The sequence below is a fragment of the Macrotis lagotis genome, chromosome 1 (assembly GCF_037893015.1).
Source record: "Macrotis lagotis isolate mMagLag1 chromosome 1, bilby.v1.9.chrom.fasta, whole genome shotgun sequence".
NCBI classification, from domain to species: Eukaryota; Metazoa; Chordata; class Mammalia; order Peramelemorphia; family Peramelidae; genus Macrotis; species Macrotis lagotis.
This window is the reverse complement of record NC_133658.1, coordinates 785,854,313-785,882,046: the sequence shown is the minus strand read 5'-3', so window position 1 is coordinate 785,882,046 and position 27,734 is coordinate 785,854,313. Positions and strand designations below refer to the sequence as shown.

Below are 27,734 nucleotides of genomic sequence, written 5' to 3'. Positions count from 1 at the left end.
ATCCAGGCCCCTTTTTTTCCTCTCTATATATAGTCTTACTTCTCCTTAGTTTAGTACTTATTCTTAAACTTCTGACACTCTCAAATGTACACTGTATAGTTCTAGTCTTTCCCCTGCGCTTCTTTCTCATATCACCAATTACCTTTTAGACATTTCACACTGAAAGTCCTAGAGCAAGGGGTGGCTAGGTGGCACAGTGGATAGAGAACTGGCCCTGGAGTCAGGAGGACCTGAGTTCGGGCAAGCCACTTTTGCCTTGCAAAAAAACTTAAAATAAAAAGGCCTAGAGCAATCTTAAACTTAGCATGTCCAAAACAAAGTTCTTCATTTGCTGAAAACCCACCTGATTCAAAACTTGTCTATTTCTGTTGATGGCATCCTTATAGTAACAGTGTCCTGATCCATTCTCTTTCTACCCACCCTTACCCCCATCAAATTCAAGTGTTTTTCTCTTGCCTTAAAATTAAATGCAAATTCCACTATTCAGCATTTAAAGCTCTACAAAGCTGGCTCTAACCTCTGTTTGCAACCTTATTGCACATTTTTCTCCATTCTACACTCTGATGTAACCACCCAGACTTTCTCTCTGTTCCTCACATGCAATACTCCACCTCCTATTTGGGTATCTTGGCACTGGTTATACCCCAGATCAGTAATGCACATCCTTCTCCCTTCTGTCTCCCAGAAAGATTCCTTTTCTTCCTTGAAGATATACCTCAAGCACCACTTTGTCTGTGAAACTTTTCCTCATCACCTGAATTGCTATGACTTTTTTCCCTCAAAGTGCCTCTCATTTTATTTCTTTTTGCTTATTTGTATTTAGTTTCTTTATACTTATTTGATAAATATTTAAGAATATTCTTGTTGTTCTGATAAGATTGTTTCATTTATTTTATTTGTCTTTATTATATGCCTGGCATATAATATAGCAGCTTAAGAAAGACTTGATGGTGGATTAATTCATAAAACTGTATTCAGTCCAACAAAGAACATAAGTACCTACTCTGTTCAAGGTCAGGGAGATATAGAGCCCCATAGTGCAAAATAGCTTATGCCCTCAGGGAGCTTGTGTTGTACTATTCAATCACTTGTAAGCAGTTTATTAAGTTGAAAATAAAATAAGGAGGGAGAACTGAATTCTGAATTAAGTGCCTCTAAACACTGGGATACTCTGTTTAGCCATAGATTTGGTCATGAAATGTGCATCATTGTATCCTTGTGGCTTGGAAGTATGTTGTTTTTGTAACTTAGAAATATATCATGAAAACTCAGTTTTAACAAGAATGCAAATGTGAATCCTTTGGTAAAGCACAGGACAGTTTCATGCTATGCTTAATGCTTTTACTACTTATCTCTTAGCAGGTTTGTTGTATATCAAGTATTCTTAAATTCAAGCACACATATTCAAGCATATATCTATTCAGAATTCCTCAGACAATTTCTGAAGTTTTCAGAGGCCTGAGGAAAGGAGAATTCCTGAAGAGGTTTTTTTTTCGGGGCATGGAGCTACAGGGAGCAATATGGAATTTGACTCAACAAATCACAGTTTCCTTAGGAGTTATATTCACTGCTATTTTGAGCATTGTGCTGCATATTTCAAAAAACAGAACAATTTTTATTTGTGGTTGAAAGTACAACAAGCTTATTTACATTGAACCCTCAAAGTAAAATGTTATAATCCATTCTGAAAGATCAACAAGCACTGATCTGTTTCTTTTTTTTTAAGGTGGTGAAAACAGTTGGCCTGCGTGAAGTCTGGTTTTTTGGGCTGCAGTATGTGGATAGTAAAGGCTACTCAACTTGGCTTAAGCTAAATAAAAAGGTAAAGACAATGATTTATGATGATCATATGGAGGTGCTAGGTTCAGTGCTTAGAGCTGGGCTTGGAATCAGGAGAACCCATTTTGAATCCTGTCTCAGACCTTTCTAGCTGTGTTGCCTTAGGCCATTCATTTATCACCTCTCTCAAATCTATTTTTTCATATCTATAAAATGAGTATAATAATAATCCTTACGTCACAGGAGAGTCACAGTGTTAAAATTAGATAATATGGGTAAAGTGCTTGAAAGACATTAAAGGGCCATATAAATAAATACCAGGTGTTGTTATATGTTGACTGTCAGCAACTGAGTAGGTACATGAGTTTCTCTGAATCTAAATTGTACATTTATTCCTCTGAAATTTGTCTTATAATTGTGCCCAATGGGCAAGGAAAAGCTTTTCTATATTGCCTACTACATAACAGGTATTCTGCTAAATGTTCTCCAACCAGTATCTCATTTGTTCTTCCCAACAACCCTAGAATGGTATTATAACCATTTTACAATTGAGGAAACTGAGAGGAACAGGTTAAGTGACAGAGTCCCACAGCCAGTATCTGTCAGAGGTAGCTTTTAAACTTCAGGGAGCTCTGCTGATCCCTGGCTAAGTCATCTTTGGATTGTGGGTACAATTCCTGCTTCTTCCTAATTTCTCTAATTTTTATTGTTCAATTCATGATTTTATTTCAAAGGAAAGTTTTGAGATATTTATTTGGAGAAAGCATTTAAACTTTGCTTGGCAAATCAATAATAAGACCAACAATAAAGTAACAGAGAAAAGTGATTAGGAATTTGTAAGATGGGCAGACAGTCAAATCACTGTCCTGTTGAACTTTACATATTTTTCAGGAATTCTGCTTTTTTAAATATGTTTAACCAGGGTTGGTTATCTGTGCAAGTGTATCTTAAATTTATTTAAAGTCTTTTATTTATATCTTTTTAAAAGTATCATTTATTTCCCCATATTTCACTTTCCTTCTAATGTTCTTGTGTGAGAAATTAACTTACATACCAACTGCAGTTTATAAGTCAATTTAATTCATGTGCAATGCACTTTTTTGCTGCTGGGCTTACCAAGATATAAAATATATGTATATACTGTCTGGATCCTGCAGGAGTGCAGTGGAAAAATAAGATATACACAAAAGTTTGATACAGATATAATGTGAGGACAATGGAGAACTCTGAACAGTGTATTCTGATAGAATTTGAGGAGGGAGAAATCAATTTAACTGAGATTGTATGGTGAAAAGTTATCCTCATGAAGGAATTTTTACCTGTCCTGGACCTAATGGGAGAGAAGAATTTCACTCAGAAATCAGGAAAAAGTAAGAGTGTCAATGTTAGACATTTTGGTAATATTAGTAGAAGAGTTGAATGCAAAAGATGTTATTGAGATTGAGATATGATTCACATGATTCAACAACTGATTTATGAGGAGGGAGTTTAAAAAAGACCCCACAATATCCAGCGTATTTAGGGAGAAACCATACTACCATAATCAGAAATGTGCAAGTTGGAAGTGATATGCATATTGAGCATGGTAATTAAGTGATGATGAGTTCAGTTTGGGATGTAAGTGGAACATCAAAATGGTTGTATCTAGGAGGCATTTGGAAATTCAGGACCATAATGAAATTGGGGAGTTATTTATTTAGGGAATATAATCAGAATATCCAAATATATATTATCATATGGCAATTTAGGGAAATTTTTTTTCACTGTACAGATATATATATATATATATATATATATATATATATATATATATATATATATATATATTGTCTTCATTTAAGAAGGATTAAAATAATCTAGTAACTGTCCAGTAACCCCTAAAATAGGGATTGAAATCTATATATGGGCTAAATTGTTAAAAAAACAATTGCCTTAAAATTTAAGTTTTTTCAAAGTATAATTGACTTTGCTGTAGTGATGTATGCTATTTATTTTAATTTTTTTTAAAATTTGCTTTTGGTATTAACATTGAGGGGGCGAACACTAAACATTATACATACAAATCACTAAAAACTATATTCCAAAATAGTGTCTTTTAAAACAGATTTTTAAGTAAGTTTTTAAAGTGAGTAGAATTAAGAATTTTGACCATAAATAAATGCATATTTAAAATTAGCTGACCAAAAGAATATGAAATTTTAAGTTCTCCTTCAAGCTCTATACTTACAACTTTCAGAATTCTGTGCTGTTTCAATATCTATCCCTTAAATATACTTGAATAGGAGTCTAGATCATAGTGTAAGATTTTTACTATTGATAATTATCTAAAACATATTTAAGGTAACACAGCAAGATGTAAGAAAAGAAAATCCGCTGCAATTCAAGTTTCGAGCTAAATTCTTTCCTGAAGATGTGTCTGAGGAACTAATTCAAGAAATAACCCAGAGACTCTTCTTCCTACAAGTAAAAGAAGCAATCTTAAACGATGAAATATATTGCCCCCCTGAAACTGCGGTTCTTTTGGCTTCCTATGCGGTCCAGTCTAAATATGGAGATCATAATAAGGAGATTCATAAACCAGGTTACCTGGCTAATGACAGACTCCTACCTCAGCGGTAAGTGAAAAATTTTTTAAAATTTTAGTTTTAGTTGTTATTAGTGTCTTTTGTTGTTTTATTTTTATTCTTAACCTTAATTTTCAAATACACCCAAGAACCATTCTTCATAACACTGGTTTTTAATTTATTTTCTTTTCATTTGTGTTACGATAATTTTGCGTATTGTTAATGGATCATTTTGTGCTGTCACCTCTAAAAGCCTTCTTGAGTTGGTAAAATAAAACTTTTCCTGTTTTATACCTTAAGGTATTGGTGAGTATTTCTTCTAAAATCATAACCAAGTTGCCCTATGGAGTAAGATAGTCTTTAGCACAATTACTTAGTGTCTCTCTCTTTTCTCTCCAGATAGCCAATATATGTTGTCTCTCAACTGAATTTTATAAGTAATAATCTGGCAACAATAGGTAGGAAGTTTTGACATTTCCAAGTGGGTAATTTGGAAGAACTATTTTTATAGTATTGATCTGACCACATTGCAGAGAGATGATTAGTAATAATAGCAATTCAAAATAACAATTACTGATCTTTGCATCTTCTTTGGGAATCATTTTATTTCTGTTCTTAAGGAACAGTTCTATATCTATAAATGAATCAGAAACTGTCACTGAAGATTTTTCGGTCATAATTTTAGGAATAATCTTTGTTGCTAGCATCAGAAGATGTTTAGGACTTTATTGTAAAGCATGGCCAGAAATTTAATTACTCTTCTCTGTAACTCAATTGAAAACTCGCTCTTGCTTACTCCTATTAATGGTATATAGTGTCTTACATAATAATTTTGGATTTTCATCTTTTTTAAACTTCATCTTAAGAAGAAATGAAATGGACTTTAAAATTTGTACAAATTGGTATATCCATTGTAATTATTAAAACAGATTTAATACCAGCTGACTTGGTTAAATATATTATTATTTAATAACTAATATAATAATAATAATAATGATGACAATAATGATAATAATAATGATATGTGGCCAAAATATTTGAGTTATATGTGTTTCTTCTGTGTTATTCAAGATCTTGACATATTTTATTTTTTGATGATTCTTACTCATATTCATCCTATATTCTTTAGAACCATCTGTTATATTCATTCTTTGTACATGCATAACCTGCTTAGTCATAAATGATCTGTATGTTATTTTTATGCCACTCCTCAAGCATAAGTCTTTTTTTGTTCATAACCCGTAGTATGCTGATTAATGTTTATCAGTATATAGAACTTTTTTGGGGGGGGAGAGGGAAATACCATAAAATACTGTATGTCTATCACACTTTCAAGTTTAATCTGTATTAACATTTCTCCTTAATTTTAAGTCTAGATGGTCAATAAAACAAAAAAAAACAAGCCTTGAGTTGAAGTGTTTTGCTAATTTCCTTCTGATTCCAGATCTTGTACTCTATCAATATACTGTGCCACCTAGATCCATCCCATTTGCCAATTTCCAATATATCAATGTTCACATTGAAAATTAAACAATTTATTCTTATGAACTAATTTCAACTAGCAATAATTGGAGTTTATTTCTTCTAGAATTACTTGCAATATTGACTTCTTTGAGATCAAGTTGTTCTAATAGTCATCATATAGTATCACTAGAAGAATTCTGAAAGAAGCTTCCAAACTTCTATCCATTTTAATTTTATCTACCAAAAAACTAAGATGTACTAGATTAGGGGTTAGTAAATTGTGGCCCAAGAATCATATTTGGCCCTGCTTTTGTATGGCTACCTCCATGTTTTTGTAGTGTCATCCAGTAAGCTAAGAATTTTTTTTATATTTAAAAATAAAAGAAAACTTTATTTAAAAATGTAAGAATCAGTCTGATCTCACACAGAATGCAACCCAACTGGAGATTTGGCCCTGGAAGCTGACCCCCCCTCTACTAGTTGATCTCTGAGGTTCCTTGTAACTTTCTATTTATACTTTGATTTTTGTCTTGAACTTGGGGCCCAACTCATTTCATTATCCAGCTGCAGTACCTGTCCAGGGAAGGATATCTAGCTGATATCTGGTTCTCTAGATTAAAGCAGTGGGAACTTGTCTGGCTATATATTATAATCTTGATTTTCTGCATTTTTATTTAACTTTTCCTTTTTTTAAGTATGGATGTGTAAACTGATGTTTTTTGAATAATTATGAACGCCATTATAGTATTCTAGTGTTTAATAGAATTAGAGTTTTCTGCCACTAGAAACATTTGTTGACCATTGCTTTGACAAAATAACCTTTGATACTGGGAAAAAACCCTTAGGAAAATCATTTTTCTGCTTTGTGTCAAACTTAGTGGTATAAAATAGTTTATTGAATGAAGTTAACATAATAACTATCATAGATATTAGATATTGTTTTTAACATGTATTGGAAACAAAAGCTGTATTTTGTTCTATTCATATATTTTCTTTTAAAAATTAACAGACACAGCAAAATCTGCTATTTGCTAAATCTTAGTTAGATGTGTCCTGTAGAAAATAATCTGCAAAAATCGTCTAATTTTCTTCTCATTTTTTCAAGGATCCCTTTGTGTGCATAGAACATTCTCCTGTGTATTTTATACAGCCAAGGAAATAGGTAGATGGGTCAGTAGTTGCTGAAGTGTTGTTCTTAGTATGGACTTTTTTCTTTATGAATTTGATTTAATTCACTTACTTTCTCCCATTTCATCTTCTCTTCATATTGAGATCATAGAATACAAACATAATGCTTTCACTTTTGTTGCTTCTAAGAATAGTTTGTTCTTCATGTGCTAACAAACTAATCATTCTCTGTTAATTCATTATGTTCAGTATGCAGACTTAAATTTTCCTTTTGAAATGTTTATCAGTCTCCTTTTCTTCAGTACATTTATTATTGTTTACATATTACCTTATATAATCATATTACCTGTTAGTCAATGCTTTAATAATAAATAAAATATGGTAAACAAAATAAGAAAAGAACAGTTACAGTAGACTTGCTGCATATATGGTTTTTGCTATAAATGATTCAGAAATGATGTGACCCAACTAGCTTTTATGTTAAGCTCACTGTAGGCTCATTTACTTTTCTCAACTCTCTCTAGGTCTGACATTTTATATATGAGCTTATACTCTTAACTAGTGCTGTTCTTGGACATTAAATTTCATAGCTTGGTAAGAAAATCTAGTGTGAGCTAATTCAGACAGTTTCTGAGTTTTTTATACTTTCTTTGTAGCATGTGAGTCACATTGCATTTATTTTGTATTGGTTAAACTTTTCAAAGAAATTGTGATATTGACTTACTTTTGTGCACAGTGTTTTTTTTCTTTTTTTGTTGGCATGACAGTTTCTTTAAACAGTGTAGTCTAGAGGTTCTACCAATACATAGTATTTCCTTTTCTTGATCTTTACAATTTGGTTGCTGTTTTGACTTTTGCTTTAATCAATCAATGATATTACTACAGTCAGCTAACTTTGAATTGGGCATTTAGTTTTCCTGTTTGCCATAGCAGAGTCAATTTTAGTTTTTAAAGTGTTTTAGTGCTTACAGTGTCCAGTGCCTATTAGCTATCTTGTTAAAGATGCTATTCCTGACATATAAGCTTTAACCTTTCGTTTCTAGAAGCTTAAACCATATTTTCCAGGTTAGTTTTTTGCTGACCTTACATCTATATTGATATCAATATGTATCAAGTTAAATGGTGACCAGTTTGAGGAAATTGTTTTATCACAGTTTTGTTTTTGATGAATATTTCTTGTTTTTGTCACATGAGGAAATTGTTAATCTATTTCTTTATCTTCTGCAACAGATGTTTGCATATGAACTATGGTTTTCTTTATAGTAATGTTGATGTTCATGATTAGAACTACAAGGTAAAATTATGAAATGTTCCAGGAAATATTTCTTGTTGATGAATATTTCTTGTTTTTGTCACATGAAAAAACTAAGTCCAATTAAACTGTTTCATTTATCTCTATAAGGAGAACCTATGAGTCATCCTTCATTTATTTGCAGCTCTTTTATATTTTTTGTTTCATTTATAGCAAGATATTAGTATGGCATTGTTCAATGCTTTGAGTAGTAGTCATTTTATTAGATGGACTAAAGGTTTCCTATTTAGAATAACAATAATGAGAATTTTTCTGCCATTGTCGCTTCAGGAATATAATTTTTTAGTTTTATCCTAATTATAGTTTAGTATTACTGTATTCTGAACTGAATTACAGAGAACTAATAAGACATATGAAACAGATCTGAGGGCGCTAACCTAAAGAAAAAGGCTACTTATGGGACCATGATTGTGGGTTTCGAGGTCAATTTTATGTGGAATAAGGATTAACTTATTCTGTTTGACCCCAGAGAGCAACTTCAGGTGCTGGAGGTAGAAGTTGTATTAATGTGTGGAAAAAAAATAACATGAGGAAAAATTTCCTTATAATTAGAATTACACAAAAGTAGATTGTCAGCATTAGTATTCATGGGTGAAGATCTCTTCTGGATATTTTCATGTAGAGGCTACCACGGTCCCTAAGTATTTTATTTTTATTTCACCTTATTGCTTCCTGAGTCCTTGCTTAGGGGAAGGCTAGCTTCTCCAAGGGCTAGTCCCCAGAGCTGTTGGAGTCTTCTCCTGTCCTTGGGAAGTTCACTTTCATGGCCTCTACCTCTATATCAGGTGACATCTGGGGAGGTAGAACTGGCCCCAGATGGTTATCAATTCCATTTAAATGTCTCAGGGCTCTTATTTTCTTAAACAGTAAAGACAGTTGAAATTGCTTTATCTCTCCTGCATAATTCCTATTATGAAGAGAGTTGAGAGCTTGTGAGGATTAAAGAAAGTTTCTAGTCCTCTCTCAGCACCCTATGTTCTATTGAGATGGGTAATATATAAATTAGAACTTAGAAGTTAGGAAAAATAGAAAGTAGAAGATAGCTTTTGGAACCCAGAAAAGGCTTCTTGGTATTTAATTTTTGTCTTAAAGTCAACAACTTAAGAATCTGAAGTTGAAAGGGAGAAAGAACAATATCAGAGACATGGGAAAGAGCTAATGCAAAGGCATGGAGCCAGGAGAAGGGAATATTTTATGTCCAGTAAATGTGGTACTATAAATAGACATTAGAGTTATTGTGGAGGTCAGTATAAACCATCCTGTGCAAGGATGTAAAGAGTTTTAAATGCCAAAGGTCTTTGGAGCTTAATAAGAAGCCATTGAAGTTTATTGAATAGGGAGGTGACAGGGTCACATGTACACTTTAGGAAAATCACATTGTCAGCTAAGTGGAGGATTGAATAAATTGAGGAAGACACTTGGGACAGAGACACCAATTATTTTGCAGTGTCCAAGTGAGAAGTGATAAGGGTGTTGACAAGATATTGTAGAGAAATAAATTATATGACAACTGATTGGCTATAGGAGGTGAGCAATTGAAAGGAATCAGGGATGACATAGGAGAGGTTGTAAACCCCAGTGACTGGCAGGATGATGCCTTTAGCAAACAGTAATTAGGAAAATAAAAAGAGGAAGAATTTTAGGATTTGGGGGGGAAAGATAAAGTTGAGCGATGGGGATCATGTTTGAACTGCCTATTTGATATCTAGTTTGAAATGTCCAGCAGGCAGCTAGCTGATAATGAGGTAGTGTTGCTCAGAAGAGTGATTAAAGCTGAATAAATAGATCATCTGCATATTGACAGTAATTGACCACATGAAAGTTGATGAGATGGCCATAAGAGAGAATGAGACAGAAAAGGGAAGAGAACCCAGAACAAAGTCTTAGGGGACCTCCACAATTAGTGACATGAAAGAAGAAGCAATTAAAGAGACAGGAGTCAAACCCAGGATGAGAAGTATGTGGGAAAAGGAGGTAGTCAGTTAACCATGTTAGATGCTGCAAGAAGGATGATATTGAAATTTATAGATTGTTGGTAACTTTGAACAGTCATTTCAGTTTGTGGTGTGGTAGAAAGATTTAAAAAAAACATTTGTTAGTGTGTTGTAGTTTCTGTAATTGAAACATTTCTTTAAATTTCAAAAAGTATTTTATATACTTTATTTTTTTTGTAACTGGTGAAATAGTTTTTAGAGTGGTATTTCCATTTTACAGATAAGAAAATCTAGCTCATGGAGGTTATGATTCACCATACTGTCAGAAGCGGTATTTGAACCCAAGGTTCCTCTGACTCCCAAGTTTGGAATTCTTTGCTGTGCTGTAATGAACAAATGGAAGTAAAAACAATACAGTGACTGTGATTAGATGCTAGTTGTAGTGTATCAATTAAGCATTGATGTGCTGGGCTTCTAAAATTAGTACAATGGAGATAAAATATTATCTTTATTACTTTATCTGCCAATGGGGATCTGATCTGGATTCAGGATTTTTTTTTAAGAAAAAATTGTGTTAAATATTTGAATTTGGGGATGGGTTTGGAATTTTTGTTTTATAAATCCATTATGCTTATTTTGACAGTATACCAAAATCAAAGGTATAGACATCAATCAATCAGATGGTTTAATTGTTACATTGAGAGCCACTCATTTAGTACTCTTCTTTAAGTTGAAAATAAATTTGGAAAACAGAATATTCCAAAATAACTTCCATTCAACAAATTGAATATTTCTTTACTAATAGTATCTGATGGTATGTGTTGTGGTTGACAATGCATTGGATTTGAAGTTAAAAGAACTGGGTTAAAGACTTTGGACTCCAGATCCAATACTTTATCCAATCAAATATTTTTTTCTTTTTAAAAATTTTTATTGATGCTCTTTTTTTATATATCATCATTACTTTCAAATGATTTCCCACTCTTAGCCTTTTTGCAGTTGAACCCTTTTTATAACAAACAAGGGGAATCAAGCAAAACAAATGGACATATTCACTGTGTCTGAAAATACATGAACTCTACCCCTAATGGTTCACCACCTCTCTGGAGCATTTCTCAGGTTTCTCTTTCTAAATTGCAGCGGAAGTGTCTGGACTTGTAGTCACTATCTACATTCTTTTCTCTGGAAACATTCCATTTTGGTAGTGGTAGTTTGAATTCTAGCTCGATGTTACTTACTAGATGATCATCCACAAAGTTACTTGATCCTAACATAGTCTATAGTGCTATAATGAGAAGAAACATTTGTAAATATTATTGTTATAATGTGATAAATAGTATCAACCTTTTTTTGCCAGAGCTATGCAAACCATTCTTTCCCTTCCCTCACTCTCTTACTAATTTTCAATCTCTCCTTGTCTACTGCCTGTAGTCACTATCTACATTCCATTCCATTTTGGTAGTGGTAGTTTGAATTCTAGCTCGATGTTACTTACTAGATGATCATCCACAAAGTTACTTGATCCTAACATAGTCTATAGTGCTATAATGAGAAGAAACATTTGTAAATATTATTGTTATAATGTGATAAATAGTATCAACCTTTTTTTGCCAGAGCTATGCAAACCATTCTTTCCCTTCCCTCACTCTCTTACTAATTTTCAATCTCTCCTTGTCTACTGCCTGTATCCAGAACTACCACCTCTGGTGTGAGGGTTTACCTTATCCACTTGACTTATTCATCTCTAGTGTTCACCTTTCCTTTTATTTTTTAATTTTTAATTTTTTACAATTTCCCCCAATCTTGCTTCCCTACCTCATCTTAGTTAAATATTAATTTTCATGGAAAATGTGTTATTCAGTGTCTATGAACATCTGGTTTCTTTTCTGTAAAATAGGAGTAAAATGGTTTTTGTTACTAACATTGTTATGGGGGCTTAAAATGAGATCATAAATATAAAATACTTTGTAATTATAATTCAGTTTCTATAGTAAATATGTGAGAAGTTATTCTGTTTTATTTGCAATAAAATTGATATTTGAAATTTAGTAATATCATTGGCTAGCTTAAACAAAGAATATAGATCTTAAAGCATAAATCAAACTGCATATATTAATGAAAGCCTGTTTTATTCAAGGGCCTCTAGGTGATGCAGTGGGTAAAGCATAGGCTCTGGAATCAGGAAAACCTGAGTTCAAAAGTAGCCTCAGATACTGCTGTGTGACCCTGGGCCTCAGTTTTCTTATTTGTAAAATGAGCTGGAGAAGGAAATAACAATTCACTCCAGGATCTTTGGCAAGAAGACCCCAATTGTGGGCACAGAAAGTCAGATATGACTGAAACAACACCCAGCAACAATTTTATGCAAACTTTAATTTCAGATTTAGTCAGTATGCTTCAGGAAGGTGTTGGAAGCATAAAGTCATACTTTGGAAGTTTGTGGTAATGTTTTACAATCCCTAGAAGGTTCAAAACTAAACAATAAAGGAGAACTGAGAAAGTAGGGATTTATGGATCAACATAAGAAATTTAATGGAAGATGAGTCTATCCTGAATCCATGTGAAAAGAGCAAACAGTGTTTCAATCTAATTGATGTTTCTTTCCTAAAAAGGAAGCTCTGGTTTATGAGTACTTTTCCTTAAGAGTAGAATGTCTTTTTCTAAGTTAAAATATATTTCCTAGAGATCTTAGGGGTTTCCTGAAATGTTTTTTACCTTGCAATTTAAAATTCTATTGCATTTGCTAATTGCAATTTAAAATTCTATTGCATTTGCTAATAATGGTGAAGGAAGTGGGAGTAACTAAATTTTCTTTTGATAAATTACCATCATTTATCTCTCCTTCCAAATAGCTGTAAATTGTGGTATTGGTATGTGAATACTTAAATTTCAAATTAATTAACTGTGATAATTTAATGTTATATGTTTAGGGAAATATATGGAAAGGAGTTGTGAATTTGAGTATGTACTATCTCACTTTAAAAAATACTAATGGGGAGAAATATGTTACTTTTTTAAGTTAAATTTAATATATACAATGGTAGAAGCTGGGAAGGGGGGTCATAATACACTATCTCTTTAATATCTTCAAAGCATAGATGAACATAAATTCGTGGTACTTGAATGATTTTAGATGTGTTTAATTTATATACGCTTTCATAGAATTTTCTTCTTATTAGAGTGTTGGAACAGCACAAATTAACAAAAGAACAATGGGAAGAAAGAATACAAAACTGGCATGAAGAGCACAGAGGGATGTTAAGGTACTTCAATTTTGAAAATTTCTTTTCCCTAATAAAAAGTGTTTTGGTTGTATAACATATGTCACTGTATCAACTCTACAGAAAGTATAATTTGTTTAAATATTTTAAAATTACAGTACTAAATTTTAGCAACAAAGGGAATGCTGTGTTTTTATTTTGGTACCATATATTCCATTTGCTCTGAGCAGATCTGTTATAATTTAGCATTATCTCAACAGGGAAGATTCAATGATGGAATATCTGAAGATTGCACAAGATCTGGAAATGTATGGTGTCAACTATTTTGAAATAAAGAATAAAAAAGGAACTGAATTATGGCTAGGTGTTGATGCTTTGGGTCTGAATATTTATGAACACGATGACAAGTAAGTAAATTGCGTGCTAAACTAGTCATATTTGTCATATGTAGTTATAGGTTTCTTTTTTGTTTCAAAAATGATTTTGCAGGTGGCTAGGTGGTGCAGTGGATAGAGCACCAGCCCTGGAGTCAGGAGTACTTGAGTTCAAATCTGGCCTCAGACACTTAATAATTACCTAGCTGTGTGGCCTTGGGCAAGCCACTTAGCCTTGCAAAAAACCTAAAAAAAAATGATTTTGCTAGCTGCTCTGATTTGATTGAAATTTAATTGATGGTTCACTAAATTTTCATTACATTTCTACTGCAGTTTGTAACCTATGTTCTCAGATTCAACTTTTTTTTCACAGTATCTTTGAAATGTGATTGTTCATTTCATTGCCATAAATTGAGAATTTCTTATATTCATTCATCATTATTACTTTAGGGCAAAATTGAGCATGATACATATCCAATAAACATTCATTGACTTAAATTACACAAGTCATTTAAAGCTCCCTGGAATCAGTTTTTTCTTATCAATGAGGATATAGACCTACTGGGTAATAGAGTAGATAGAACACTCGATTTGGAGTAAGAAAGAAACATTTTCACTTTGTTACCCTTTTATGAAATATCAAGCTCTCCTTAATGCAATTAGAGAGCCATTATTAGTCATTAACTGACCAAAGATTAGTCTAAACATGGTGGTTCTTTTTAAAAGGACATATTCTTTAGGGTGTAAAATCAGTCAAGGCAATTGACCTTCAGTACCAGAGAAGAAAGGAGAGTTGGGCCTGGCAAGTCGTCTTTTCTAGCTTCCTCCTTTTTTTGGGGGGTTGGGGAAGACAGAAAGATAGATTTCCACATGATCGTACAATTAGTGGCATACTTGAGAGAAGGCAGATTTTAATTTTAATTCCAATATTTTAAAAAATAATATATAATTTTAAGATTTGTCTTGTGTTTTTATGTCTGATATTATACGTAATGTTTTACACCCATAATTCCTTACCTTTGAAAGGTTGGAAAGGAGAAATATGTACTTTCTTATCTCTTCTTAAGGACCGAGGCTGACCATTAAAATTGTACAACTTTGAATTTCATTTTTGTTTTTTATACCTACTAATAGTGCTTCTTTAATATTACTACCACTACTACTACTACTACTAGCAGCAAGGAAGCACATTTTTACATTATAAAATACAAATCATTATGTATATAATTCAGTTTTCTTTTTCATTAAAAATAGATTACATTTAGGTATGTGTGATATAGCAGATAAATAAGAACCCCACCTCAGAGCAAGGACAACTTGTACTTAAATCCCACTCTGGCATATATTGTCTAGGTGATCTTGGGGTATTCAAGGAAAGTTAACCTTGTCTGGTGTGAAGGCCTTGCTCAGCCCTTTTCAGGGCTAATCTTTGGTGTCTGCCTGGCATCAACTCTCACCTGTGACTTCAAGAAACTTTGTACCATGTATTCTGGCTATGGATAGTAAACCACTTAGGCATATGGGTTAAACAAGTTTGAGGGTAACCAGTGGACCTCAGAGCTGTTTAGGGAGTTAGGGTTGATGTCTGTATCAAGAAAATGAAGACTTTCCCTTGGCAGAATGTATCGATGAGAAGAATTTCTTCCAACTGCCTTAAAGACTGGTACCGGTAGGTGCTTTGGAGGGTCAGAACTTGGTCAGACCTCAGAGACACCAAGGTCATGCATGATATCCCGGGCCATGGCCAGTCTTGACTTTTGTCTTACCATTGCATTTCAATAACTCTAGAGACAGAGGGTGAAGTGGATGACTGCAACTTACCCTCACTTAAATCTGTTTCACATAGTGTGATGTTGGTCTTCAGAAACAAAGAATGAACAACATATGATCTTTAGCAAGTCATTTAACATTCTTGGTGCTTTAGGCCACTCTTTAAGTCTCTTAAGTTTCAGAGACAGATATCCAAAATAAAGTTCCCTATATCAGTGAAATCATAGATCTGTCTCTATTCGAATCCTATGTTATAATGTAGTTTGTGAGAAGGCATGATAGGGTGACTGTAGAGTCAGGAAACCCTGGATCCAAGTTTTACCTCTTGACAAATATTAGCTTTGTAACCTGCAAGTCACCTAACCTTTCAATACTTTTCACACTGAAGTTTCTAACATTTTTCTTGCTGCCATGAACCTTTTTACCAACCTGGTAAAGCTAGGGAGTCCTTTCTCAGAATAATGCTTTAAAATAGAATATTGGATTACAGAGAAAACTAGTTTTTCCCCCATCTAAGTTCATGGATCAAGAAATTTATTCATGGATCCCATGGATGTCTGTTAACTCAAGTTAAAAATCCTTGCTCTTTGCAACTCTCCATACTTTGTGCAGAAAGTGACAAGCTGCATTGATAGAGGAATTTTCCTCTTCTGGGAGCTTCTCATACCAATGAAATCATAGTCTAGTCCCTGTCCTTATTTTGTAACAGAAGACATTGAACTAAAATATACTTTTTAAAAAATTACTTTCTGAAGTAGTGTAAAGTAGACTGGATCTTCAGTTATTATATGTTCGATTATGCCAATAGAATTATAACATAGGTGACTCTGGGTAGAGTGCTGGACCTGAATTCAGAAAGACAAGTTCAATTTAAATCAGGTTTCAGATGCTTATTTAATTTTATGGCCCCTGGGCAAGTCACTTAACCTCTGGAGAAGGAAATGACAAACCCCTCTAGTATCCTTATCAAGAAAATCCCAAGGACAATATGATACAGCCCACAGTGTCATACAGTCAGATGTGACCAAATAATAATTAAAAAGTTTAATAAAATATGGGGAAAAACTGTCTAAAGTGATTCTCTTCTCCTCCCCTCCCCTCCCCTCCCCTCCCCTCCCCTCCCCTCCCCTCCCCTCCCCTCCTCTTGCAAGGCAGTGGAGTTAAGTGAGGCTGAATTTGAACTCAGGTACTCCTGACTCCAGGGCCAGTGCTCTATCCACCTAGCCGCCCCATCTCTACAGTGATTCTTAAGCCCACACTAACAATCATTTTTAAAAGATCATAGAGAACAATGGGTTTAGAAAATGGCAAATGATCTCATTTCCAAAAAAAAGGATAAATTTTGCTATATAATAAGTTGGACTTTCATTCCTGGCAAAATTCTTAAACATATAATTAAATGAATGGTTAGTGATATCTAGAAAGAGGAAACTAGAGTGAAATGAGCAGAACCTGAACATTGTACACCCTAACAGCAACATAGGGGGTGATGATCAGCCTTGATGGACTTGCTCATTCCATCAGTGCAACAATCAGGCACAATTTTGGGCTATCTGTGATGGAGAATACCATCTGTATCCAGAGAAAGAATTATGGAGTTCAAACAAAGACCAAAGACTATTACCTTGTATTAAAAAAAAAATCTTATGTAATTTTGCTATCTCTATTTTTCTTTTCTTTTTTTTTAGGTTTTTTTTTTGCAAGGCAAATGGGATTAAGTGGCTTGCCCAAGGCCACACAGCTAGGTAATTATTAAGTGTCTGAGACCGGATTTGAACCCAGGTAGTCCTGACTCCAGGGCCGGTGCTTTATCCACTGTGCCACCTAGCCACCCCATCTCTATTTTTCTTAAGGATATTATTTCTCTCTTATCACATTCAACTTAGATCAATGTATACCATGGAAATAATGTAAAGACCAACAGACTGCTTTCTGTGAGGGGGTGGGGGAGGGAAGCGATTAAGGGGAAAATTGTAAAATTAATTAAATTTATAAAAAAAAGGAAATTATATGAAGCAGTGATTATAAAAAACTAGTAAAAACTGTATAAAAAACTTAGCTTCATCCACAACAGGTCACACCAGAGTGATTTTTTTTTTTTTGACAATATCCTAGGTTAAATTGTTTTCTTGTTATTTGATAACAGGTGTTAGCAAATCAGTGTCATACACACACACACACACACACACACACACACACACACACACACCCCCCCCCCCCCCCCCCCACAAACACACACAGTGTCTGGGATAGGTTTTGGATTACATTGACATTTTATGGTCTCTTACCAACTCACATTTTTGAAATATTTAAATGAGTAAGGTTGTTTAAAAAAATACTTAACCCAAGTGGAGTTAAGCCTAAATAAAGGGGCGGGGGCAAGTTTTCATCAAGTACCTGCTGTGTACCAGGAACTGTGCTAAGCACTTGACACATTCTCTTCATTGATCCTTACAACAGTCCTCAGAGGGAGGTTCCTTTATTGTTCCTGTTTTATATTTATGGACCTGGAAGTACAGAGAAAGTATGTGAATTGTTTCAAAGCCCTTAAGTGTCTATGGCTACATTTGAACCTCAGGTCTTTTTTGACTTTAGACTCAACACTTGGTACCATATGGTTAGTCAAGACCTCAGAAGATTGATATGGAGTATTTTTCTTTAGATAATGTAGGAGTTAGACCTTGCTCACAAGGAGCTCTCATTCTAATGTGAGTAACAATAGTTGTTTCTGACAATCATTTTCTTTTGAAAAGTTTTGAATTTTACATTTTTCCCCCCTCCCTCCTTTCCCTCCACCATACTCCCAACAGAAAGCAATCTGATATAGTCTTTACATTAGTTTACATGATATACATAGATCAAAATTGAATGTTAGGAGAAAAAACATATCCATAAGGTAGAAAGAAAATATTAGAGATAACAAAATTACGTATTTCATAAGATAACTTTTTAAAAATTGAATGGATCCCATTTTTGGTCTTCATTTAAACTCCATAATTCTTTTACAGTTACAGATGATATTCTCTATCATAGATCCCCTAAAACTGTCCCTGATCATTATGCTGTTGGAGTGAACGTGTCCATCAAGGTTGATTATCATCCCATGTTGTTAAGGTGTATAATGTTCTTCTGGTTCTGCTCATCTCATTGAGCATCAGTTCATACAAGTCTTTTCAGGCAATTCTGAAATCCCATCCCTCTTGATTTCTAATAGAACGATAGTGTTTCATCACATTCATATACCATAATTGTTCAGCCATTCCCCAGTTGATTCTCCTCGATTTGCCAGAGCTGTTATGTGGGGTTTTTACCCTTTTCCATGATCTCTTCAGGCTATAGACCTAGTAGTGGTCTTGCAGAATCAAAGGGCATAATTCCAATTGCTCTCCAGAAAGGTTGGATCAGTTCACAGCTCCGCCAACAATGCATCAGTGTCCCAGATTTCCCACATCTCTTGAAACATTGATCATTATCCTTTCTGGTCATATTGAATAATCTGAGAGGTGTGAGAGTGGGACCTCAGAGATGCTTTAATTTGTATTTCTCTATTCTATAATGATTTAGACTAATTCTTCATTTGACTAGAGATAGCTTTGATTTCCTTGTCTGAAAAATTGCCTTTGCATATCCTTTGACCAATTATTAACTGAGGAATGGCTTATTTTTTGGGAATTTGACTTGGTTCTCTATGTTTTAGAAATGAAATATTTCAGAAATGTTCTCAGATATACTAGTTGTAAAATAAAAATTGTTTCTGAATTTACTACATTTCATTTGGTCTTTGGTTACAGTGGTTTTGTTTATGTAAAACCTTTTTAGTTTAATATAATCAAAATTATCCTTTTTTTTTTTTTTTTAAACAAGTCAATGGGAGGAGCAGCTAGATGGCGCAGTGGATAGAGCACCGGCCCTGGAGTCAGGAGTACCTGAGTTCCAATGTGACCTCAGACACTTAATAATTTATCTAGCTATGTGACCCTGAGTAAGTCATTTAATCCAAAGTGTTACAAGCTAGATAATTATTAAGTATCTGAGATCACATTGGAACTCAGGTCCTCCTGACTCCAGGGCCGGTGCTCTATCCACTGTGCCATCTAGCTGCCCCCAGTTTGTTTTTTATAGTTTTCTATCTCTTCCTTGGTCCTAAACTGCTCCCCTTTCCATAGATCTGACAGATAAACTGTTCATTATTCTCCTAATTTGCTTATAATATTATCTTTTATGTCTAAATCCTGTACCCATTTTGATCTTATCTTGGTATAGGATGTGAGATGTTGGTCTAATCCCAAGTTTTTGCCATACTAACTTCCAGTTTTCCCAGCAGTTTTTATCAAAGGGTGAGTTCTTATCCCAGAAGCCAGTCTCTTTGGATTTATCAAACAGTAGATTACTGTAATCATTTCCTGTTGACTCATTTGCACCTAGTCTATTCCACTGATCCACCACTCTATTTATTAGCTAATACCAGACAGTTTTGATGACTGATGCTTTATGATATAATTTTAGATCTAATGGGGCTAAAGCACCTACCTTTTTTTGCAATTTTTTTCATTAGATCTCTTGACATTCTTGACTTTGTTTCTCCACATGAATTTAGTTACAATTTTTTTTTTCTAGCTCACTAAAGTAATTTTTTGGATGTTTGTTATGTCATTAAGTAGTTTAATTTAGGTAGAATTGTCATTTTTATTACCTTGGTCTTTCATGAGCAGTTGATGTTTGCCCAGTTATTTAGACCTGATTTTATTTGTGTGAAAGTGTTTTATAGTTGTTTTCACGAAGTTTTGGAGTCTGCCTTGGCAGATATACTCCCAAGTGTTTTATGTTGTCTGAAGTTATTTTAAATATATCTTGCTAGTATAATATATAGGCATGCTGAGGATTTATGTCGGTTTATATTATATTCTGTGACTTTGACAAAGTTGCTAATTATTTCCAGTACTGTTTTAAAGATGATTTTTTTAGGGTTCTCTGGGTGTATACCATCATGTCTTCTGCAAAGAGCAAGAGTTTTGTTTCTTCAAGACTTCCTAATTCCTTCAATTTCTTTTTGCTTCTCTCATTTCCAAAGATAACATTTCTGATACAATATTGAATAGTAGTGGTGATAATGGGCATCCTTGTTTCACTCCTGATCTTATTGGGAATGCTTATAGCTTATTCCCATTACATATAATGCTTGTTGATGATTTCAGATAAATTCTGCTTATCATTTTAAGGAACAATCCATCTATTTCTACAGTTTCTGGTATTTTTAGTAGGAATGGGTATTGTATGTTGTCAAAAGGGTTTTTTCAGCATCTATTGAGATAATCATATGATTTCTGTTGGGTTTATTATTGGTATAGTCAGTTATACTGACAGTTTTCCTGATATTGAACCAACTTTGCATTACTGGAATAAATCTGGCTTGGTCATAGTGTATTATACTAGTGATAATTTGCTGTAATCACTTGCTAATATTTTATTTAATTTTTTGCATTCATACTCATTAGGGAAATTGTCTATAATTTTCTTTCTCTGTTTTGATTCCTCCTGGTTTAGGTATCAGCACCATTATTGTGTCATAGAAGGAATTAAGCAGAGTTCCATGGTTTATATAGAATTAGAGCCAGTTATTCCTTGAATTTTGATATAATTCACTTATGAATCCATCTGGCCCTGGAGATTTTTTCTTAGGGAGTCCATTGATGGTTTGTTGAATTTCTTTTTCTGAGATAGGGTTATTTAAATATTTAATTTCCTCTTTATTTAACCTGGATAATTTATATTTTTGTAAATATTCATCCATTTCACTTAGATTATCAAATTTATTGGCATAAAGTTGGGCAAAATAATTTCGAATTATTACTTTAATTTCCTCCTCATTGGTGGTGAGTTCACCTTTTTCCTTTTTTTTGATACTAGTTAATTTGGTTTTCTTTATTTTTTTAATCAAATTAGCCAAAGGTTTATCTATTTTGGTTTTTTCATAAAACCAACTCTTGGTTTTATTTATTCAAGTTTTCTTGCTTTTGATTTTATTAATTTCTCCTTTAAATTTTTAAAATTTCTAATTTGGTTTTAGTTGGAGATTTTTAATTTGTTCTCTAACTTTTTTTAGTTGCATGTTCAGTTCATTGATTTCCTCTTTCTCTATTTTATTCATGTAAGCATTTAGAAATGTAATATGTTGCCTTATAACTGCTTTGGCTATATCATGTAAGTTTTGGTATGTTGTCTTATTATTGTCATTCTGTTGAATGAATTAATTCTTTCTGTGATTTGTTTTTTGATGCACTATTTCTTTAAAATGAGCTTATTTAGTTTCCAATTAATTTTAGGTCTTTCTCCATGGCCCATTTTTGCATGTGATTTTTATTGTATTATTGTCTGAAAAGGATGTATTCACTATCTTTGCCTTTCTGTGTTTGACTATGAGGTTTTTATGCCCTAATACATGGTTAGTTTTTGTGTAGGTGCCATGTGTTACAGGAAGAAAAAGGAATATTCCTTTCTATCCCCATTCAATTTTCTCCAAAGGTCTATTATGTTGTTTTCCCTTTTCCTCTTCTTTCTTCCCTTCCTTCAGTCAATTTCTCCTTTCCTCTCTCTCCCCTTCCCCTTTCCCCTCTTAATACTCGAAAGGTAAAATAAGCTTCTAAACTCAACAGTATATGTCTTAATCCCTCTTTGAGCCAAATTTTATGAAAGTAAGATTCAGGTTGTTCTTTCTTCTTTTTTCCCCCTCTATTGTGGTAGGTCCTTTGCACCTCTTCATGTGACATAATTTACCCCATTCTATCTTCCCCTTCCTTCATCTTTTTACAGTCCCCCTTTCTAGGGAGATTTTATTTTTAAATTATTCCATCGGAGTCACGGATAAGTCTTGACTGTCCATTTCTTCTGGCTAAATGTATTCCCTCTAAAAGAATTACAATTCTCAAGAGTTATGAGAATCTTCCTCCCAGGTAGAGATACAGCCAGTTTCATCCTATTGGATAAGTTTTTTCCCTTTTCCCCTGTTTACCTTTTCGTGCATCTCTAAATTTTCTGTTTAGCTCTTGTCTTTTCATCAGGAAAAGTTGAAAGTTTCCTATTTTATTAAATGTCCATCTTTTCCCCTATAAGAGAAGTCTCAGTTTTGCTAGATAGTTAAATTCTTGACTCCGTTCCAAGCTCCTTTGCTTTCCAGAATATCATATTCCAGGCCCTTCGATCCCTTAATGTTAATGCAGCCAGGTCCTGTGTAATCCTGTGTCTCCTTGGTATTTGAATTGCTTCTTTCTGACTGCTTGCAGGTTTTTCATCTTGATCTGATAGTTCTGGAGTTTAGCTATGATATTCCTTGGTATTTTCATTTTGGTATCTTTTTAGGAGATGGTTATATTTTTTCAATGACTATTTTGCCCTCTGTTTCCAGGATATCAGCGCAATTCTCCCTCACTATATACTGAAGTATTGGAATCCGGGCTTTTTTTTTTTTTAAACAAGGTTTTCAGAAGGTCCTGTGATTCTTAAATTGTCTCTCCTGGATCTATTTTCCAGGTCAGTTGTTTCGCAGATGAAGCATTTTACATTTTCTTCTATTTTTTTGTTTAACAGTTCCTTGGTGTCATGTGAAGTTATTAGTTTCCTCAGATTCCAATCTGTTTTTTTAAGAGAAGAGTTTTCTCCATTTACCTTTTGCATCTCCTTTTCCAGTTAGTCAGTTTCTGTTTCTGAAGTTTTTATCTTTTTCCATTTTGCCTAATTGTGTTTTCAATGGATTTGTTTTCTTGTTGTAAGATGTTGATATTCTCTTTCATAGTGTTTATTTTCTCTTGTTTCTTTCCATTTGGTTTTTCAACTCCTTTCTGATCTCTAAGAAGTCTATCTGGGCTAGAGACCAATTCAGTTTTTCCTTTGAGCTGGTATCCTTATGTTCAAGGTAACATTCAATGAACCCAGCTTTAAGGTGGCCTTTCTTAATTTTGGGCCCTTTCCCTAGGATCTTGTGTTGGGGGGAGTGGCTGATTCACAGGCCCTTTGGTGCTGAGCTCCCTAGAGGCCTTGCTCACTGGTTTAGGAACTCCAGGGGGTTACTCAGTGGGCCAGCCTGTAAGGGATGCCAGAAGCTTTCTCTGGATTGTTTCTGATGTTGATCAGATCCTAAACTTGGGGCAGGATCAGATGTTGATGAGATTCTAAACTTGTACTGTCCTAGCACAATCTGGCAGGCCCTCAGTTGACAAAGTTAATCAACTTTATCAGCAATCAGCACTGGGGGAGATTTGCCTCCTGTACCTGGGCCTTGGGGCAAGGTGTGCTAACACTTGATCTGTTTTTGTGTTTGTTCTGGTTAAGGTAAGGCCTTCCCTCAGGAACAGGGTGGGGGGGGGGGGCGGTGTTCCTGGTCTTCCAAACTGGTCAAAGTGAAGGGATAGATGTCTGGGCCACTGTGCTGGAGCTCTCTCGCCCTCTTCCCACACAGCACCACTTCTCCGCTATTCTTGGGTCAGTTCCCCAGCCTCCACCACTCCTGTGATGGGTCTCTGCTCTCTGCCCCTGACACACCCATGCTCCCCTATGACAGACCTTACTGCTAGATGGTCTCCTCTGAATTCAAAATCTGGCTTGATCCATGTTAATTCTGAGGGGTAGCCAACAGTACCTGACTTCTCTCTGTCATCTTGGCAGGAAGTCTTGTTAGGCTTTTGTAAGGCAATAGAATTGCAACTGTGCCTTGAAATAAGCAAGATTTCAGTAAGGGGAACTAGAGAAAGCATTTATTCTAGATAGAGGAAGTGGTATAATTAAATTTGGGGTGTTTCAAAGAGTGCCATGTTTCTTTTTTTTTTTTAAGGTTTTTGCAAGGCAAATGGGGTTAAGTGGCTTGCCCAAGGCCAGAAAGCTAGGTAATTATTAAGTGTCTGAGACCGGATTTGAACCCAGGTACTCCTGACTCTAGGGCTGGCGCTTTATCCACTGCACCACCTAGCCGCCCTGAGTGCCATGTTTCTTAGTGTTGGTATGTAAAGGCTGATATTATGAAATTAGACTGGGAAAAGCAATTTGGAGCCAGATTGTGCAAGAGCCAAAAATGCCAGATGTGACTTGGTGGGCAGGCAAGCATTGTGCTAAGCACAAAGCAATCAAAAAAAAGTCAAAAGACTATCTCTACCCTAGAATTGCTGATAATGGAATTAGGGAAACAACTTGGAAATAATGAACACAAAGGGAGCTACATAAAGATTAATAGGGGGAAGGAGCAATGGGCAAAGGCTTCCTGAGAAGGTGGAGATGGGTAAGAGCATGCCAGGCATGTCAGACAACCAATGTAAATGCCCAGATTTGGGAGAAGTGTCACATTCAGGGAATTAGCAACAAGATTGATGTCACTGGACTAAAGAAGAGGGTTAGAGAGAAATGAAAGGTAGAGACTGAATTGGGGGACCAGTGCTAGGTTATAAAGGGCTTTAAACATTAAAGGATGGTTTTGTCTTTATACTAGAGATGGTGAGGAACAACAGGGTTGTATTGATGAGGTCAATGGGGGAAAATGTGACACCTGGGCTTTAGGGAAATAACTTTGGCATCTTAGGAGAGAATGAATTGGAATGGGTGAAGTGCTGAGGGATCTCCTGTGCCAGGGTGAGAAGGAGGCAAATGTAAGAGACTTTACTTTTGTAAAGTGACAGAACTTGGCACAAAACAAAGGTGCCAAGTGAAAGTAGAGAGTTCAGAATGACACCTAGGAGGATGATGGAGTCTTTGACAGTAATAGGGAAATTTGGAAGCAAGAAGGGTTTAGGGTAGAGGCAGGTACTCCAGCCTGTGGATCATATTGCCAAGGCAGCCACAGGCAGGACTCAAAATTCAGTAAATCTAGGAGCTTTTTAAGGCTTTGATCACATATAGTCCTAGAATGATTTTATTTTATTTATTTTTTTTTGGTAAGGCAATGGGGTTAAGTGGTTTGCCCAAGGCCACACAGCTAGGTAATTATTAAGTGTCTGAGGCTGAATTTGAACTCAGGTACTCCTGACTCCAAGGCCAGTGCTCTATCCACTGCGCCACCTAGCCGCCCCTTTGAATAATGTTATAAATATCCAAATGACCGTTGGCAGAAAAAAAGGTTCCCCAGCCCTTGGGTTTAGGAGGAAAGATAGTGTCTTCAGTTTTGTTTATGTTGTTTAAGATATCTTGTCCAAAAGGCAATTGGAGACTTGAGTTTGGAGGTCAGCAGAGAGATTAGGGCTAGACCAATATATCTTGAGAATATTAGAATAGAGATGTGTTGAGTCCCTTTCTGGAGTCCCTTAACCTTTCCCAGGCGAGCATTTGGGGGGGGGGGGGGCCCCACGACAAGGAAGACAAATTCTCTCTTTGTACATGGAGGTTTCTGTTTATTTACCAAAATACAAGTGCTTAAATATCTTCCCCAGTCTCTAATCCACTTCCACTCCAGTGGCACTTAGTAAAACAAGGGCACCAGGTGATGAAGATTTACAATATTCCCATATACAGTAGGCCCTAACAGAGATGATTATTGAGTTATGAAGACAGATAATATCACTATGTGAAGAAGTATACAGACAGAAGGTAGTCAAAAGACAAAGTTTTTGAGCAGGGAAGTGGTATTAGATCTGTGTTTCAGAAGGATTAATGGAAGATGTAAGGTAGTGCATAGTTCAGTTTTTCTTTTTATAATTCAATTGTTTATTTCATTCCACTTTTAGTTTTTACTTCAGCTTAATCTTCATTTCCAAATATCTCCTCTCTCTCTCAGAGAACCATTCCTTATAGAATGACTATTAAAAGAAACACAAATGGAAAAAAGCAGTCCTTTAAACTAATTAATCTATCAGTTCACTCTGATAGTATATATTGTGTTTTTTTCTCCATTGAATTTGAATTTCTCATTTTCTTTAGGGCCACAGTGGATTTTTTATTATTATGACATGCAATTTCATGGAATTATTTTTTCTTTTCATTTGAATTGTGGTTATTTTGTTTAATGTTTTTATATCTGTGCATCCTTCTCTTTGCACCCTATAGGTTTCTTCATAATCATCATTTCTGATAGTCCAGTAAAATTCTGGTATAGTCAGATATCAGAATTTGTTTGACATTATTATTCAATGGTTTTTTGGAAGTAGGTAATTTCTGAGTCTTTGTGATTACTCTGAATATAAAAATTAAAGATATATCAATATCATGTTAATATATATATTAGTGCCAGTTAAGATCTAAAAATCTGGAGCTGCAGTTTACCCATTCAGACTGTAATAAATAGTACAATTATTTCATCACTTTTGGTAAGGTAGAAAGTACTTTAACACCTTGAGAAAGTCAACTGATTTCTCTGAGATTCAATTTTCTTAACCTTTAAAAATGTGGAGTAATAATACTTGTATCTTTTAATGGGCTGTTGTAAGCTATAAATGCTATCATGTATATGAAGTATTTTATAAACAAGAAATGGTTTTTGTATATGATTTCTTCATTAATAGTCTACTTTTCATTTTAAAGATTGACACCCAAAATTGGTTTTCCCTGGAGTGAAATCAGAAATATTTCATTTAATGACAAAAAATTTGTCATAAAGCCAATCGACAAAAAGGCACCTGTAAGTAGAAATCTTATTCCTTCTTATGAATTTTTTCATTTATGATGAATTCAGTTTAACCTATTGTTTAGTAACTTCTGTGTATAAGGTATGTTAGGAAGTAGAGAGAGAGAACCTGTGTGTCTATAAGATATAGACAAAAGTTTCCATTCAACTTTAAGCATACAATATTTATTTAGGTGAGGAAACAGACAATATGACAAAAGTGATACAAAGTTTATGATGAGGAGATATTTTTACCTGTGTCTGTCATAAAAAGGGTTAGGGGTGGTATCTGAGTTATGCTCTGTATGGAGTCTAAATCAGACAAAAGGAGTAAGGTATACATTCTAGACTTAAGAGACTATCTGTGAAAGATAATGGAGATGGGAGATGAAATGTATATATATTGAACAATTTGGAGGCCATTTTTATTAGAACAGAGATCAAATGAAGGGAAATTATATGAAGTAAAATTTGGAAATATAAAATAAAGCCAGATTATGAAAGACTTTAAATATCAGGCTGAGAAGTTTGTATTTCAGCCTTAAAGCAACCTTAGATGTTTATTAAGTGTCTAATGTGTGCCTCAGAAAATTATGCTAGACCTGAAGCCTGT

The 27,734-nt window shown here is 34.5% G+C and overlaps 1 protein-coding gene across 2 annotated transcripts in view; it reads left to right on the top strand.

Moving 5' to 3' along the window:
• RDX (radixin) overlaps positions 1 to 27,734 on the top strand; it is a 100,605-nt gene that overhangs the window by 46,276 nt on the left and 26,595 nt on the right. For both annotated transcript variants that reach the window (XM_074216636.1, XM_074216637.1), the window contains exons 4-8: positions 1,727 to 1,822; positions 4,120 to 4,394; positions 13,361 to 13,444; positions 13,663 to 13,809; positions 27,040 to 27,136. In XM_074216636.1, coding sequence (XP_074072737.1) covers positions 1,727 to 1,822; positions 4,120 to 4,394; positions 13,361 to 13,444; positions 13,663 to 13,809; positions 27,040 to 27,136 — 699 coding nt within the window. The remainder of the gene's footprint in view (positions 1 to 1,726; positions 1,823 to 4,119; positions 4,395 to 13,360; positions 13,445 to 13,662; positions 13,810 to 27,039; positions 27,137 to 27,734) is intronic.